General features: G+C 37.3%; 1 protein-coding gene across 1 annotated transcript in view; it reads left to right on the top strand.

Moving 5' to 3' along the window:
* The window catches only part of F13A1 (coagulation factor XIII A chain), a 208,960-nt gene that overhangs the window by 164,426 nt on the left and 27,198 nt on the right, over positions 1-17,336 (top strand). The window contains exons 11-12 of the mRNA XM_001367973.4: positions 860-948; positions 11,718-11,871. Coding sequence (XP_001368010.2) covers positions 860-948; positions 11,718-11,871 — 243 coding nt within the window. The remainder of the gene's footprint in view (positions 1-859; positions 949-11,717; positions 11,872-17,336) is intronic.

Raw genomic sequence — 17,336 nt, 5'->3', positions numbered from 1 at the left:
TGTTTCTAGAAGGGAGCAGCTATGTGGTTCAGTGGATAGAGAATCTGGCCCAGAGACTAGAGGACAGGTCAGGATGTAGTATAGGCAGTTGGAGATGTGAGACTGGAGGTCAAGAATGAGATGAGGGATGAGTAAAAAGATCTAAGAATCATTTGTGTAGAGATTGTAAAGGAAGAAGTGAAAGTAGTAGAAGGGACACAATTTGAGATGTAGGGTAATGAGCACAGTAGAACATTATGTCAGGTGCTGTGCTAAGTGATTTGATGATCATCTTCATATTTATTCACTAGGAAGAATGTCTATAATTCTTCTGTAATGTATGTGAAGAATGGCTCTTAGAGACAGTAGAGTCAGATCCAGGAAGAAGTTAGGAAGCTATTATTTATTAAATTTGTATGGGTGAAAGATGATGATGGATTGAACTGGGGGGGGTAGTAGTGAGTATGTAATGGAGGGGGATGTCACAATTCACAGGACTTGGTACCTGATTGGATATAGAAGCTGAGGAAGAGGACTGAGTTAGTGATGTCTGTGGGCGAATAAGAACATGATAGCATCATCAGTAGTAACAGAGAAGTAGGGAAGATAGGCAGGTTTTCTAGACTTTCAAAATTGAGGAAACTTTCCTGAAAAAAAAAGAAAGCCCCTTGGTTGATGTCTGGTCCTTAAATTCAGCCCCCTAGCACCAACTATGAGAAGGGGAAATGCATGTGGAACTAATTAGTACAAAATAAATTAGAAAGTCTAGGTCCCATAGACCTAGTCTCAGTACCATGAAGGTGTTCTCTCTAATTTCTAGTGTTTCTCTAACATGAACTAGCAGTAACAACCTCAACTTTTCCTTTGCTCTCTCATTTAGGTATGTACCGCTGTGGTCCTGCCTCTGTTCAGGCTGTTAAGCATGGTCATGTTTGTTTCCAGTTTGATACACCATTTGTTTTTGCAGAGGTAAGTAAAAGCCTATGGAGATGGGGGCAACCAAAGGTATATTCTGTCACCTTCAAAGAATATTCCTAATTATGTACTGCACCACACTAGATCTTATACAGTCAGAAAGATATAATCTCTGTCCTGTAGGCAGAGTCACAATTGGCAATTTTGAAGCTAGGAGCAAGCACCCACTCCAACACAAATATATAAGTCAAGACATTATGGCATGGTGGATTAATGGCCAACCTTGGATTCAGAAAGACCTCAGTTCAAGTCTTGCCTCTGAATGAGGCTTACTGACTCTGTGAGCAGGAGCAAGCCATTTAATTTCTCAATGCCCTAAATTTTAGTCTGCACTGGGAGGGAGAGTTTCCTCACTGGAAGTTCCCAACATCACCATCAACATAATCATCATAACTAACAGTTATAAAGCACCAACTATGTAAACTATAGACTTGCCCAAGTAGTAAGTAATAAATCCAGGTCTTGACAGTAGTTCCTCTGACTCTAAATACTATGTAATTCCCACTGCCAAAAATAAAAACAAAGAATCATTGGGAGGGGGGCAGGCTGGATCATGGAGGGGGGATACCAAAATGGTGCTATGGAAAGTAAATACTATACCAAGAACTATACTAAATAATGTTTTTTACAAATATTATCTCACAACAACTCTAGGAAATAGAGGCTATTGTTATTCCCATTTTACAGATGAACATACTGAAGCAAGTAGAGGTTAAGTGACTTGCACAGGTCACCGAGTTAGTGTTTGAGGCTGGTTTTACACTGAGGTCTTCCTGACTCCAGGCCTGGTGCTCTATCTACTGACCAGGAGACTAGGGAAAAAAACTCCTAAAAAATCTTACCATAAGAGATTATTCTAGTTAGTATGGAGGATAAAGGAACTTAAAAAGACTTAGTTACAACCTTATTGATGTTTATATTCTAGTTAGAAGACCAAAACATAAGCAAAAGTATCTAACAATATGTGGTATGAATTCCAATTTGTGTAGTAGATGTTTCCTAGCATTGGCCTGGGTCCTCCTTGTTGCCCCATTGACCTTAGTTCTGATATCTGGTATTGGTCCCCTAAACTAGGATTGAAATTTCTTTAATGATGTTAATACATTGATGAAGTATGCATTTCCTCGCACTTCTTGGGACTTGTTGCCTATTTTAAATTATATTGATGATGATTAAGTCACAATCAGTTGACTTAATCATCAGAAGGAAGATGTAGTACAAAGGAGGATGCGTATAGAGGCTGTAGGAAAAGAAGCTAGTCAAAGTCTTCCTGTCCCACCAGGAAATCAACCATGTACTTGAGGAGTACTGTGTAAATTCCTCAAACACATAGCTCCTTGGAGAGTTCACTTGGGCCCTTTTTTTCTAGGGAATCCAGGCTTTGGCTTGGTATAGCCTCTCTCTTCTCTGCCCTCTCCTTCATCTTCCTTTTAAGCCCCAGGATGACTCTACTGTATAAATTAACCATGATTTATTGCATCAATTATTCTCAAAGTTTGGCAAATATCCAGGACAAGGAAAAATCCATATCTTATCAATGGTTAACCCTGACTCTTCAGGGTTCATTACCCATGACAGAACAAGATACTCATCAATTAGGCAATAAGGATTATAAAGTACAAAATAGTTCTAAGAGCAATAGAGTCTTGGAGTTACAAGGGAAAGGGACCTTAGAGATCATCTGGTACTCCACTTCCATTTTGTGTGTGAGGGAAGTGAGACCGATGGGGTTAAGAGACTGGTGAAAGGTAGTAAGTAACAGATTCAGGTTTTGATTCCAAACAGTGTAATTCCCACTGCCAAAAAACAGAGAAAAAAACAACAAAAAGAATCTTTGGGAAGGGGGCCAGTTGGATCAGGGAAGGACCACAATGGTGCTATGGTGAAAGGACTGAACCTGAGCTCAAACTGAAATCTACCACTTACTTATCTCTGTGACCTTGGCCAATTTATTTAGCCTCGATGGGCCTCAGTATCTGCATCTGTAAAATTAGGAGGTTAGGCTAGATTTTTTCCAATTTCCCTTCAAACTCTAGATCTATGACTTTTATCTATGACTGCGATGAAATATATATTTCATATATATTTATATACATATATATATATGTATACCCAAAGACATTCTCAGTGTCAAAATATGGGCCTCACCAAGGGGAACAAGGCTGAGGACAAAATGCCTGGTACTACCCACTATATCAGAATAATAATATAAGGGCTGTCTTGAAGCAGGGCATGATGAACTGTCAAGTGAATGGCAGAGACATTAAGTACTTTGATTTCCCAAGTATTCACATAGATCTATATCTTCTCAAAAAGGATATTTGCTGCATTTTTCTCTTTGTGGGCCCCTGTTATAGTTTTCAGGTTTCTCAGAAGAGCAGACATATTTGGAACACTGTCTTCATAATGTCACTTTGGGCTTCTGTTGATTTACACAAACCTCCTGGGTTGCATTCTTATAGTTTATAATGTTATAAGAATCTCTCGATGGAAATCGTGCTTTATAGTTCACAAATCCTTATATTATTATTATGTTTTATTACCAGACAGAGGGTAGACAAGGCTTCCCATCATGAACAAATTGACTTAATCACTGCTAATGTCAACACACAATGCCATTATTAAATCCAGATCTTGATTGTTAAGAAAGCCATCAAAATTTGCAAATGAGAATTCTTTCTTTTTCATCCATTGAGACCCTCAGTAACCATCTGCAGCATTGCTCTGTCTGTCAGAGGCCTGAAGGTGACAGCCATCCATTTCTTAGGGATGAATCAAGAAGCCATTCAAGGATCCCAAAAGAGGAACTTCATAGGAGGCATTATATTAAAAAAAAAAAACGTTACCTTCTATCTCAGAATCCATATTGAGTTCCAAGACAGGAGAGTGTTAAGGGCCAGGCAACTGGGACTAAGTGACTTACCCAGGATCATATAGCAAGGACGTATATGAGATCAGATTTGAACCCAGGATCTCCCAACTCTAGACCAGACTCTCTACTCACTGAGCCATCAAACTGTCCTGCTTCATGTTTTCTGAAAAACATTGGATTTGAAAGCAATGTATCAGTTTGAATTCAGGCTGTGTCACTTCCCTTTCCATCCCTTCCCTTCCCTCTTTACTCCTGATTTTCTTCCTCTCTAAACTATTTAGCCTGTTCAGTAATCTTTAATGATCAAATGAGATAACACATGTAAAGTGTTTTGCAAACCTCAAATTGTTGCTTAGTTATTTTTAGTCATGTCCAATTCTTCATGACGCATTTAGAGTTTTCTTGGCAGAGATATTAGAGTGGTTTGCCATTTACTTTTCCAGCTCATTTTACAGATGAGCAAAGTGAGGCACATAGGATTAAGTTACTTTCCCAGGGTTACATAGCTAGTAAGTATACAAGGTCAGACTTTGAACTCGGGTCTTTCTTACCCCAGTGCCCTATCCATTGGACCACCTTGCACCCCTTATACAAGTGCTACACAAATGCTAGCTATAACAAATACTACTAGTAGTAATAGCTGGTAGTAGTAGTAAGAAGAATATATTTTTGAATTCTTACTCTCCTCATTTATATAGTGTTTTAGGTTTGCAAAGAACTTTACAAATATCATCTCATTCTATCCTCACAATAAACCAGGAAAGGAGGAGCCATTATTATCCAAGTTTTATTGTCTGAGGAAACTAAGACTTGCCTTTCCCAGGGTCACATGGCTAGTAAGTGTTTGAGAGTGATTGAACCATGATCTATGCCACCTACTGAATGGTCTGGCATGCAATGAGTTACCACTAATGATCTGTTAAAGATAATACAAGAGAAGAGAGCTATTGCCAGATTAGAGAAGGGGAATAAGTTTTCAGACATAAAAAGAGTGAAATCTGCAAACAGCAGGGCAGTGAGCTTAATTTCTCTTCCTGAGAAGACTCTAGGAGGAATTATCAAAGGGTAGTTAGTAAACATCTAGAAAAGAAGGTAATGACAAAGACATCTACAACAGATCTTGTAGGACAAATCTCATTTCCACTTTTTGCTAGGATTAGATTGGTAGATCAGAGAATTCTACATATAGTTTCTCTAACTTTTAACAGAACATTTGATAGTGTCTCTCAAGCTGGGGGCTTTTTAAAAGAAAATATTGACATAGAAGCTAGATGATATTATAATAAGGTGTATTTGGCAGTGGTTAAATGGCTGGACCCAAAAATATCACTACTGCTTCAATTTCACCTTGGAAGGGGATTTCTAGTGGTTTGCCTCTGGGATCTGTGCTTGGAGCTGTCCTGTTCAATATTTTTATCTTCAATTACATGAATCCAGACATAAAAGTCCTTCTATAGAAATATGTAAATAACACAGTTGCTAAGGGATAGCTAACACTTTGGCTAATCTGCTTTTAAGGATCTGAGAAGCTAGAACAATGAACCTAATGTAAAGTTTTGCACTTGGGTTTGAAAAATCAACATCATAAACACAAGATGGGAATGCTTATGGCTAGATAGCCCTTCATCTGAAAAGAGTATGTGACTTTACGGAACTGCAAAGGCAATAAGAGTCAACAGTGTGATATGCTAGCCAAAAGAAGTTAAAGTCATCTTATGAGAAGCATGGTGTTCAGGACTAAAAAGGTGAAAATCCTTTGGGGCAGGATTATAGGGGAAATGAGTGTCCTATATAGGGACCATCATAGAGAGGCAATGAATGTCATAAGCCCAAGAAAGAGAAATTTGGGGTGTTTTTTTCTAAAGCTAATTCAATCTCCAAGTGGTTGAGAGAGAGGAAGAGACAGAGAGAGACAGAGATTCAGAGATAGGCAGAGACAGAGACTGTTGGGTGGTGGGTATTTGAGTAGAAAGAAAAGAAGGGAAGGGAAGAGATGGGAAGCTTTGGAAAACATTTTGAAAGAACATGAGAAATTCAGAAACCCAGAAAATATAAAAGAAAAGTTAACAAACAGTTTAATTGAATTAAACTTTTTTTTGCACCAGTAGGTAAATCTAGAAACAATGGATAGAAATTGCTTAGTGGTATATGGCATTATACCTTTTATATTCTATATATGCATATGTGCAATACATATGTATATGCACATCTTTAAATACACATATATATACATACTCATGTGTGTGTGCGTGTGTGCGCACGTGTGTGTGTGTGTGTGTGTGTGTGTGTGTGTGTGTGTGTGTGTGTGCCAAGAGAGACAGCTAGGTGGCTCAGCAGATAGAATGTTGGGTCTGGTGTCAAGAAGACTTAAATTCAAATGTGCCTTCAGATACTTACTAGCTGTGTGGCCCTGAACAAGTCACTTAATCTCTGTTTACCTCTGCAATGAAATGGCAAACCACTTCAGTATCTTTGCCAAGAAAAGCCCATGGACAGCATTAATGTGCTATGGCTCAAAGGGTCATAGACAGTCAGACATGACTAAACAACAAGCAACAAAAGTTACTTTACATCCCTCATGTATAGAAATGTTTCCTCACACTGAAAGTACTCCAGAAGCACAGTATTCTACTTCACATGTAGCTTCCCTGTTAATAGAAGTCTTGCAGAGAAGCTAGATAACCATTTGTTAGGGATATAGTCCAGGGGTCAAATTAGATGGCCTCTTGAATCTCTTCCAGTTCTAAAAAGCTTTTGATTCTAGTCCCAGGTTTACTCCTAAGGAGCTATATGACCTGGAACAAGTCACTGAATTTCTCTTCTACTCAGTTATCTGTTAAAATGAAGGACTTGACAATAAACAAAAGAAGAAAAAAGTTGCACATGAAATTTGTGAAATTATAAAGAATATCTTTGGCCCCATATAAGATATATAAGATATTTTCCCCTTTGACTCCCTGTGGTAAGAAGGGAAAACAAGAGAATAAGCATTTAAGTGCTTACTATGTAGCAGGCTAAGTAGTTTATAAATATTAGTTCATGTAATCCTCACCACAATTCTGGGAAGTAGGCATTATTAATTATCTCCATCTTACAATTGATGAAACTGAGGCAGAAAGGAGTTAAGTAACTTGCCCAGAGTCAAATAACTAACAAGTACCTGAGGCCAAATTTGAATTGTCTTTTTGATTCTAAGTCTAGCAATGTAGCCACTGTACGATTGTACTTCTTCATTGTGGAAGTAGTGGAGGTGAGGGGTGTCAGATATAGAATATGTCAGATTTTTTTGCTCTTTTTGATTACTTTTGATTATTTTCTCTTCTTTTTCTTTTGTATTTTTTGTTAATTCTTTGTTATAAGGGGTGACTTTCCAGGATGGGGCTGAGGAAGGGGATGCAAAGAAAAATCTAGGCAATATACAAACAAAAGCTCTCAAAAAAAATTTTTTTTAATGAAATGGTTGGGCCAGATGACTTATAAGGTATCTTCTTGCTTTAAAATTCTGTCTATACTACACCTTCTGAGGGTAAACTTTCACGAACCAATCATGGACTTCAGCAATCTCAGCAATAAAACTGATTTTGGAGACAGCTATCACTATATAGCAATCCCACATTCGATCCACACTGTAGTCAAAATAAGATAAACGAAGGTACAAAGTTCTGAGACCAATTAATTTAATAGTAAAGTGCAAATTTTCCAATAAATAGAATCTAATTTTCCTCAGTAAAGATAGGGCCCCCAAATGAGGGGAGATGGATCTTTTTTATAGTTTTGAGGAGTGCAGAACAAAGAACAGAACTTCACAGGCAAGGAACATATTATGATCAGTTTAAAGAGCCCAACATGATGAATGGCATAATCTGTATGAATGATTACAAAGCTGAGACATGGGGGGCAATATTGGATACTGGGAATGAGAGGCTAGCAACAGTCCCCTCCTTCCCTCCTCTGACTAAAGTACATTGTTTGAGTTCACCTGCAAAGTTAGAGATAGTAGGCCAGACTTCTTTGGATAACAAACCAGACATGAAATAAGAACAAAAAGGTGATTAAAAAGAGAATTGAAAATCAGGGAGGGCAGAGGTCAATGAATTGGGCATGCAAATTAAAAAAACTAGAAAGAGAACAAATTAAAAATCCTCAGATGAAAATTAAATTAGAGGTCCTAAATATCAAAGAAGAAATTAATAAAATTGAAAGTCAAAGAACTATTGATTTAATAAATAATACCAGAAGCTGGTACTTTGAAAAAACAAATAAAATAGACAAAGTACTGGTCAATTCTGATTTTAAAAAGGAAAGAAGAAAACCAAATTGACAGTATCCAAGATCAAAAGGGAGACCTGACCTCTAATGTAAAGGAAATTAAGTCAATCATTAAAAACTATTATGGCCAATTATAAGGCAGTACATATGACAAGCTAGGTGATATGGATGAATATTTACAAAAATATAAATTGCCTAGACTAACAGAGGAAGAAATAGAATACCTAAATAACTCCATGTCAGAAAAAGAAATTGAGCAAGCCATCAAAAAACTTCATAAGAAAAAATCCCCAGGTTCAGATGGATTAACAAATGAATTCTATCAAACATTCAAAGAACAACTAATCCCAATATTATACAAACTATTTGACAAAATAAGCAAAGAAGGAGTTCTACCAAATTCCTTTTATGACACAAATATGGTACTGATCCCAAAACCAGGCAGGTAAAAACAGAGAAAAAAACTATAGACCAACCTACTTAATGAATATAGATGCAAAAATCTTAAATAGGATACTAGCAAAAAGACTCCAGGAAGTCATCACAAGGGTGATCCACTATGACCAGATAGGATTCATACCAAGAAGACAAGGATGGTTCAATATTAGGAAAACCATCCACATAATTGACCATATCAATAAGCAAACCAACAAAAATCACATGATTATCTCAATAGATGCAGAAAAAGCCTTTAACAAAATATGACACTCCTTCCTATTGAAAACACTAGAAAATATAGGAATAGAAGGTCCTTTCCTAAAAATAAGAAACAGTATATATCTAAAACCATCAGCAAACATCATCTGCAATGGGGACAAACTAGAAGCCTTCCCAATAAGATCAGGAGTGAAAGGAGGATGCCCATTATCACCTCTATTATTTAACATTGTACTAGAAACACTAGTAGTAGCAATTAGAGGAGAAAAAGAAATTGAAGGTATTAAAATTGGCAATGAGGAGACCAAGCTATCACTCTTTGCATATGATATGATGATCTTCTTAAAGAATCCTAGAGAATCAACCAAAAAGCTAGTTGAAATAATCAACAATTTTAGCAAAGTTGCAGCATACAAAATAAACCCACATAAGTCATCAGAATTTCTATATATCTCCAACACATCTCAGCACCAAAAATTAGAAAGAGAAATTCCATTTAAAATCACCCTTGGCAATATAAAATATTTAGGGATCTTTCTGCTAAGACAAACACAGGAACTATATGAACACAACTACAAAACACTCTCCACGCAATTAAAACTAGATCTAAACAATTGGAAAAACATTGATTGCTCATGGGTAGGATGAGCTAACATAAAAAATGAAAATCCTACCCAAATTAATTTACTTATTTAGTACCATACCCATTGAACTACCAAAAAACTTTTTACTGAATTAGAAAAAACCATAACAAAATGTATTTGGAAGAACAAAAGAATATCCAGGGAAATCATGAAAAAAATGTGAAGAAAGGTGACCTTGCAGTCCCAGATCTTAAACTATACTATAAAACAGTGGTCATCAAAACAATATGGTACTGGCTAAGAGACAGAGAGGAGGATCAGTGGAATAAACTTGGGGTAAGTGACCTCAGCAAGACAGTCTATGATAAGCCCAAAGGTCCCAGCTTTTGGGACCAAAATCCACTATTTGATAAAAAAAAAAAACTGCTGGCAAAATTGGAAGATAGTATGGGAGAGATTAGGTTTGGATCAACATCTCACACCCTACACCAAGATAAACTCAGAAAGGGTGAATGACTTGAATATAAAGAGGGAAACTATAAGTAAATTAGATGAACACAGAATAGTATACATGTCAGATCTTTGGGAATGAAAAGATTTTAAGACCAAGCAAGAGTTAGAAAAAAATCACAAAATGTAAAATCATAAATTTTGATTACATCAAATTAAAAAGGTTTTGTACAAACAAAACCAATGCAACCAAAATTAAAAGGGAAGCAACAAATTGGGGAACAAACTTCATAACAAAAACCTCTGACAATGGTCTAATTACTCAAATTTATAAAGAGCTACCTCAATTGTACAAAAAATCAAACCATTCTCCAATTGGTAAATGGGCAAGGGACCTGAATAGGCAATTTTCAGATAAAGAAATCAAAAATATTAATAAGCACATGAAAAAGTGTTCTAATCTCTTATAACCAGAGAGGTGCAAATCAAAACAACTCTGATCTATCACCTCACATCTAGCAGATTGGTTAACATGACAGCAATGGAAAGTAATGAATGCTGGAGGAGATGTGGCAAAGTTGGGATATTAATGCACTGCTGGTGGAGTTGTGAACTGATCCAACCATTCTGGAAGGCAATTTGGGACTATGCCCAAAGGATACTAAAAGACTGTCTGCCCTTTGATCCAGTCATAGCACTGCTGGGTTTGTACCTCAAAGAGATAATAAGGAAAAAGACTTGTACTACAATATTCATAGCTGCGCTCTTTGTGGTGGCAAAAAAAAAAAGGAAAATGAGGGGATGCCCTTCAATTGGGGAATGGCTGAACAAATTGTGGTATATGTTGGTGATGGAATACCATTGCACTCAAAGGAATAATAAAGTGGAGGAATTCCATGTTAACTGGAAAGACCTCCAGGAATTGATGTAGAGTGAAATGAACAGAACCAGGAAAACATTGTACACAGAGACTGATACACTGTGGTACAATTGAATGTAATGAACTTCTCCATTAGTGGCAATGCAATGATCCTGAACAATTTGGAGGGATCTATGAAAAAGAATGCTATCCACATTCAGAGAAAAAAATGTGGGAGTAGAAACAAAGAAGGAAAACAACTACTTGATTACATGGGTCGAGGGGATATGATTGGGGATAGAGACTCTGAACGATCATCCTAGTGCAAACATCAACAACGTGGAATTAGGTTCTGATCAAGGACACATGCAAAACCCAATGGAATTGTGTGTCAGCTATGGGAAGGACTGGGGGAAGGCAATGGAGGGAAAGAAATATGATTCTTGTAACCAAGGAAAAATGTTCTAAATTGATTAAATAAAATTTTCAAAAAAATAAAATCTTTGATACAAGGAACTATTTACTAAATGAAGGAAGGGCAAGGGATATATTTGGAAAGTAATGTGGTGTGAAAAGAAAATTTCAATAAAACAAGACAAGATTTTTTTGAAAAGAGAGAGATTTGAATTTCTAAACTTAATTCATTATTGGCCAGTTGATTTTTTAACCTTAGTTCAGAGAAAGAGGAGTATGACTTTGGTAACAAGATAAAATGAAATGACTGTAAATAGAATCAATTAAAGAAACATAGAATCAATCTGATCATTTCACCCCCCCCCCAAATATCATAGGCCAAACTGTAGGCTATAAAGTTTTGTATGAATTTCTCCTGAACTACTCCTACTCTTGCTTTATGAAAACTGTTAGTTGTAGAACGACATTTAAGGAGATTCATTATCAATGTTTACACTGTTGTTGCTGTTATCAATGTTAAAGTGTTAATGTTGATGATGTGGATAATATATCTTCATAAATGTCCTTTATGATTATTTAAATAACTACATCTAATACAAACAAATGTCTTGGTGGCCAAGTCAGTAGGTGACATGATGCTCTTCTTTTTTCTTTCCAGGTCAACAGTGATCTTGTGTACCTTAAAGTCAAAAAAGATGCCACTCATCTGGTTGAAGCTGTTGATAAAACCCACATTGGGAAATTAATCCTGACCAAGGAAATTGGTGGAGATGGAAATCAGGACATAACTGAAAACTATAAATTTCAAGAAGGTAACTTATTGCAAGTGGCAAAGGGAAGTCCTTGTGTTTGCCTTGATCAAATCCTCCCTGTCATTTAAGTGTGTTTTGGGGTTTATTTATTTATTTATTTATTTGCTGTCACTAAGGAATTTGGTTTAGAAATGAGGTATTTATAGTATTCTGTGTTAAGTTCTTAATTGTATAGAAGCATACATAGTAGACTTGGAAGGGATTTCAAAGACCGTCTCCTCCAACCCCTACCCAAATCATGAATCCCATTTGCAACATTGAAAAATGATCATGAAACTCCTACGTGAAAACCTCCAGTGACAGAAAACTCACTAACCTGAAGCAACCCATTTCCCTTGACAACTTCCTAATTGTTGGGAGATTTATCCTCAGACTGAGGGGATATTTCAAACCCTATAGCTTCCTCCCTTTGGTCTCTGTTCCTACTCCAGAAGGAAACAGAACAAGACACTTTGCTAGAACTCTAGATATTTGAAGTACCATGATCTCTTTTCTAACATCTTTCCTTCTTCAACTCAAATATGCCCACTTTCTTCAAGAATCATCACATAATATGGTCTGCAACTGAACAAAATTATCTAGCTAGGATGTGACCAAAGAAATACCGTGAGGCTATTACCTTCCTCACACTCTGTTTCCTTTATTGCAGCCTGAGGCCCCGTTAGCTCTTTCTGTTGCCACATCATATTGTTGCTTCATATTGAGCTTGAAGTTTACTCAAATACCAAATGAAAAGTAAGCTTCTCTTACAAAATCCTTTGCTTATAAGCACTAACACCTAACCTCTGAAAACATAAAAACACACAAAATAGCTTCTTTTTATACTTGAGAATTAACTGGTTACAAAGATCTCTGGCTCCTAACTGTAACTATTTATAAATAATAGCAGTAAGCATTTAATTATTTTTTGCAATAGTCAACTTTACGTTTTTGCCAAATAAGTTAATTTTTATTTTGAAATAAATTTTTTGCAGGGCAGCTAGATAGTACAATAGATAGAGCACTAGATCTGGAATCAAAGGAAATGGGTTCAAATATGGCCTCACACCCTCCCTAGATGTATGACCCTGGAAGAATCATTTAACCCAAATTGCCTGGTTCTTGCTGCTCTACTGTCTTAGAACTGATACTAAGACAGAAGGTAGGGGTTTAAAAAAAAAGAAACTGAAAACCATATTTCTCAGAATTTTCTCTGACTTATTTACTCTTTTTAGCCCTCTGTTTTTTTTTTTAACCCTTACCTTCCATCTTAGAATCAATACTGTGTATTGGTTCTAAGGGAGAAGAGTGGTAAGGTCTAGGCAATGGGGATTAAGTGACTTGCCCAGGGTCACACAGCTAGGAAGTGTCTGAGGCCAGGTTAGAAATCAGGACCTCCCATCTCTAGGTCTGGGTCTCAATCCATTCAGCCACCTAGCTGCTCCTGACACACTAATTTCTTGTTCAGTTATTTTTCTGTGATGTCTGATTCTTTATGATCCCATTTTGGGATTTTCTTTGCAAAGATGCGAGAGTGCTGTCCATTTCCTTCCCTGGATGAGGAAAATGAGGCAAAGAGGTTTTAAATGCTAGTAAGTGTCTGAGGCCAGACTTGAACTCAGGAAGGGGAGTCTTCCTGGTTCTGGACCTGGGACTCTTGTCTACTATGCTCCCTAATTGCCCTACTCTCTAAATGAAAAAATAAATCTTTATTACAGTTCTAGGATTTACTGATTGGAACAAAGAAAATAGAAAGCTTTCTTGTGAAATAATTTTCAATTTCTTCTTAGTTCTTATGTGACAAACTTATGTTGTATCAGTCAAAGCAAAGCAGATGGCTTACAAGGCATCAGTCTTCTCTTCTGTCTGGGTCAGAAATGGAAGACTATCTTGGCTTAAACCAAGCCAGGTAGTTTCTCCAGCTTTTAAATCTCAACCTGAAGTTTGCAGATAGCTAGCAGAGCTGCAATTTCCAACCAAGAAACAGCTTTCTGGCAGCTAGCTTTGAAATTCTGATATCTAGTTTAGTGACCATCTTTGTAATGATGAAGTCAGGAATGCCTTTAAAGAATAGGTTCTCTCTGGCCTACCTCAGCTGTTCCATGAAGTAACCTCTATTAGAAAATCTCCAAATTGTTTAATCTCTTTTTCTGCATAGTGGAAAAGCAATTTCATTGTGTGTATTGACAAAAGAAACCTTCTGGTCTCCTTTGAATAATTTCTTATGACTGTAGTTTTAGGTACTTGAATTTTGCACATGGTCTGCAAATGTTGTATATTAGAGCACAGAATACTTCCAGAAAGAATAATAAACTTTGCCTGACTCTGGGAAAAAATGCAGATCCTTTCCCCAGTGGTTCCTCTATATGACTTCAGCACTCTCATCTGCTTGTTGATTGTTTAGCTAAAAATATCATAGTTCCACCAGTAAATTCCTGAAACACATTATTACAAAGCTTTACCTAAGGAAGAGCAGCTGGGCCTTTCTCCTAGGGCAACAAAATTTAGGGGGGATAATATTTTTTTTAAATTTAAGTATAAAACTACTAAATTTGTCATACTTAAGATTTGACAATATCAGTGCCTCTTTTGTACTGTGGAAACAACTAGTATTAGCATCTAATTAGCTAGAATAATCACTTAAAATACTAAGTTACTATTCTATGCTTTTTTCTCAGTCAGAGTAAGTGATCTATTTCCTAGCCTAGCCTTGCCTTGTTCCCTCCAAGGCAGTGGCTTTGGTCTCATGGTATCCTCAGGTCTCCTTTATGAACTGCTTTCTAGAATCTCTGTTCCCACAGGATTATATGCAAGGCTGGCCCATGAGGAGTCAATGTAGAATATAGCTATAATATCTAGTTTCAGGGTCTTTCTCCTTCAGTAAGACTAGTGTATCAGGGTTTCTAGTCACATTGTATTGATATCCTGGGGTCTTTCCACTCACTCAACTGAACTGGTTTTAATTACTTTTTATTTCTTTGATAAGGTGAATTATAAAGTTGATTTGATGATTGGTTTCATGCTGTTTTCCCCAAGTGTCAAAGTATTATACACCTCTACTTCATTTCCCTTTTACCCTTGCAAGTGACCCTTGTTCACTTAGGTTTTTCCTATAGGATAGACTCTTTTAATTCCCCACTAAAGCTGTGCTGCTAGTGACACAAATCTTATCTCTTTGTTCATTTATCTCTTTCCACCTTTCCACACCAACATAGACCTCCAAACCCAACATAATAATAGTTAATATTTTTATAGCATTTTAGGGTTTGTAAATATATATATATATGTATATATATATATATGCATATATATTTTTTTTCATAATAATCCTGCCAGGAAGGTGATACTATCATCTCTATTTTCAGATGAAGAAACTGAGGCAGACTGAGGTTAAGTGACTTGTCCAAGGTCATATGGCTACTAAGGGTTTAGGCCAGATTTGAAGTTAGCTCAGGTCTTGATTTAGAGATTGCTAAATGACTCAGTGGATAGAAGTCTAGGCTTGGAGTCAGGAAGATCTGAGTTCAAATCTGACCCCAGATACTTGCCAGCCGTATGATTCTGGACAGTTACTTAATCCCTGTTTACCTTAATCCACTGGAGAAGAAAATGGCTAACCACTCCAGTATTTTTATCAAGAAAACTCTAAATGGGGTAATGAGTCAGACTTGACTGAACAATTAAATAAGGACCACAGCTTCTTAACTTGAAGGTTCAGTATTCCATCCACAGCGCCACCTAGCTTCCCTGCCCTGCTATTTTTATCTATTCTACTAAGGTTGTTTTGTCTTCTTCAAAGCTCTCCAGTTTGGTCTGATCCCCACCAGGGATGAGAATAGCTAATCTGGAGTTACTTTCTTTTATGATAGCATAGATAAAACATTTCTTTGGCCTGTGGTTTTTTAGTTCCTCATCTTCCCCCAATAAATGCAATAAATGTGCAAGTGTGTGCCATCTTCCAAGATCCTTTTGATCTATTCTATAATTATTTTTACCTGAGAACCCATGAAGAAACTTCCAGGTAGGTTTGTGCTGGCATGTTTTGTATACTTGACAAAATCAGTGGGGCAACCAGAATCGAACCAAACCAGATCTTGCATACTCCCTAGTCTAACCACCTCACTTTATAGGTGAGAAAATAGAGATCCAGAAAGGTTTTCTGACCTACCCTAGGTAATGTACATCAGATCATCAGAGCATAGATTCAGAGCTGGAAGAGATCCTAGAAGTCAACCTCCTCAAATTTGAGGATGAGGAAACTCCATCTTTATCCTCTCATCTAGGCCAGTCCTGCGGTTTCAACTCCCTGCTATTAAGTATTACCCTCACTCTCAAAATTAATCCGTCCCCCAGAGTCTTAGAGGCATCTTCTTCCTTTATAGAGAGAAAGAGGGATAGGGAGAGGAGAGACAAAGAGACAGTGAGAGAGAGAAGGAGGGAAGGAGAGACAGAGACAAAGAAAACAAGAGAGAGAGAGAGAGAGAGAGAGAGAGAGAGAGAGAGAGAGAGAGAGAGAGAGAGAGAGAGAGAGAGAAGGATGGAGGGAGGGAGAGAGAGAGAGAGAGAGAGAAAGCTGGTGGCCTGGAAGTCAATAAGATCTGGGTTCAATTCTCACTTGAGAATTGTTACACTTTGAACTTATGTTACAAGTTAACACAACTTGTTACACACACTTAGCTTCTCAGTGGTCTAAGCATCTTTCTAAAACCAAGATGCTGAGAAGCTGTCAGTGTGCCTTGGTGGATAGTTTCCTATCCCAAGGAAATCTCCAGTCTCCCATAAATAGTGACACATCACTGGTACCTTGACACATAAGAGTGCAATAGTAATAGTTATAGTAAAACAATTGATCTGGACTATAAAAGTTACATCAGAAAGCCCTGCTGTACACTCACAGCCTAGGAAAGATAACATTTTTTCTGAGAAAGACAATCTTCAGTGACTACCAGCAGTGCCTTTCAGGCATCCAAGATAGAGGTCCCGGAGGAGCCCTCCAAATGTATTCTGGTTTTATGGCCCCCCAGAAAGCTAGCCCTCATTTGAGAGATTATGGAAATCAGAATCCACTCCAAAACATAACTCAAGACTCCACTCCCCTCACCAGGATGTGTTTCCTTTATGAGATCAACTAGAAGACAAAAGAAGTCAAAGCAAAAGCCAACAGTAAGCATAGCAAGATAAGTGATAAGACTCTCCTACAGGCACATCACAGGCACAGGGGCACCTTCTCTCACAGACTTCCATGCCACCTTTGGGAGAGGAAGGGGACAGATACAGGGAGTATGTGTGAAAAGCAAACAGATAGGGAGGGAAGCAGGGTGTCAGGGTACTAGAATACAGGGTACAGAGATATTATCTCTGAGGGAGAAATGAAAAGAAGAACCCTTTAAGAATTCTCTGCTGCAGCCAGACAGAAGAAAATTCGACTACATATAGAAAGAAAGCTCTAACAAGGGTAGAATGGTAGGGCCTTTCTACAAGGTACC

Source organism: Monodelphis domestica, chromosome 3, assembly GCF_027887165.1.
Source record: "Monodelphis domestica isolate mMonDom1 chromosome 3, mMonDom1.pri, whole genome shotgun sequence".
NCBI classification, from domain to species: domain Eukaryota; kingdom Metazoa; phylum Chordata; class Mammalia; order Didelphimorphia; family Didelphidae; genus Monodelphis; species Monodelphis domestica.
The sequence above is the reverse complement of the archived record's forward strand: the minus strand, read 5'-3'. Positions and strand labels throughout refer to the sequence as shown.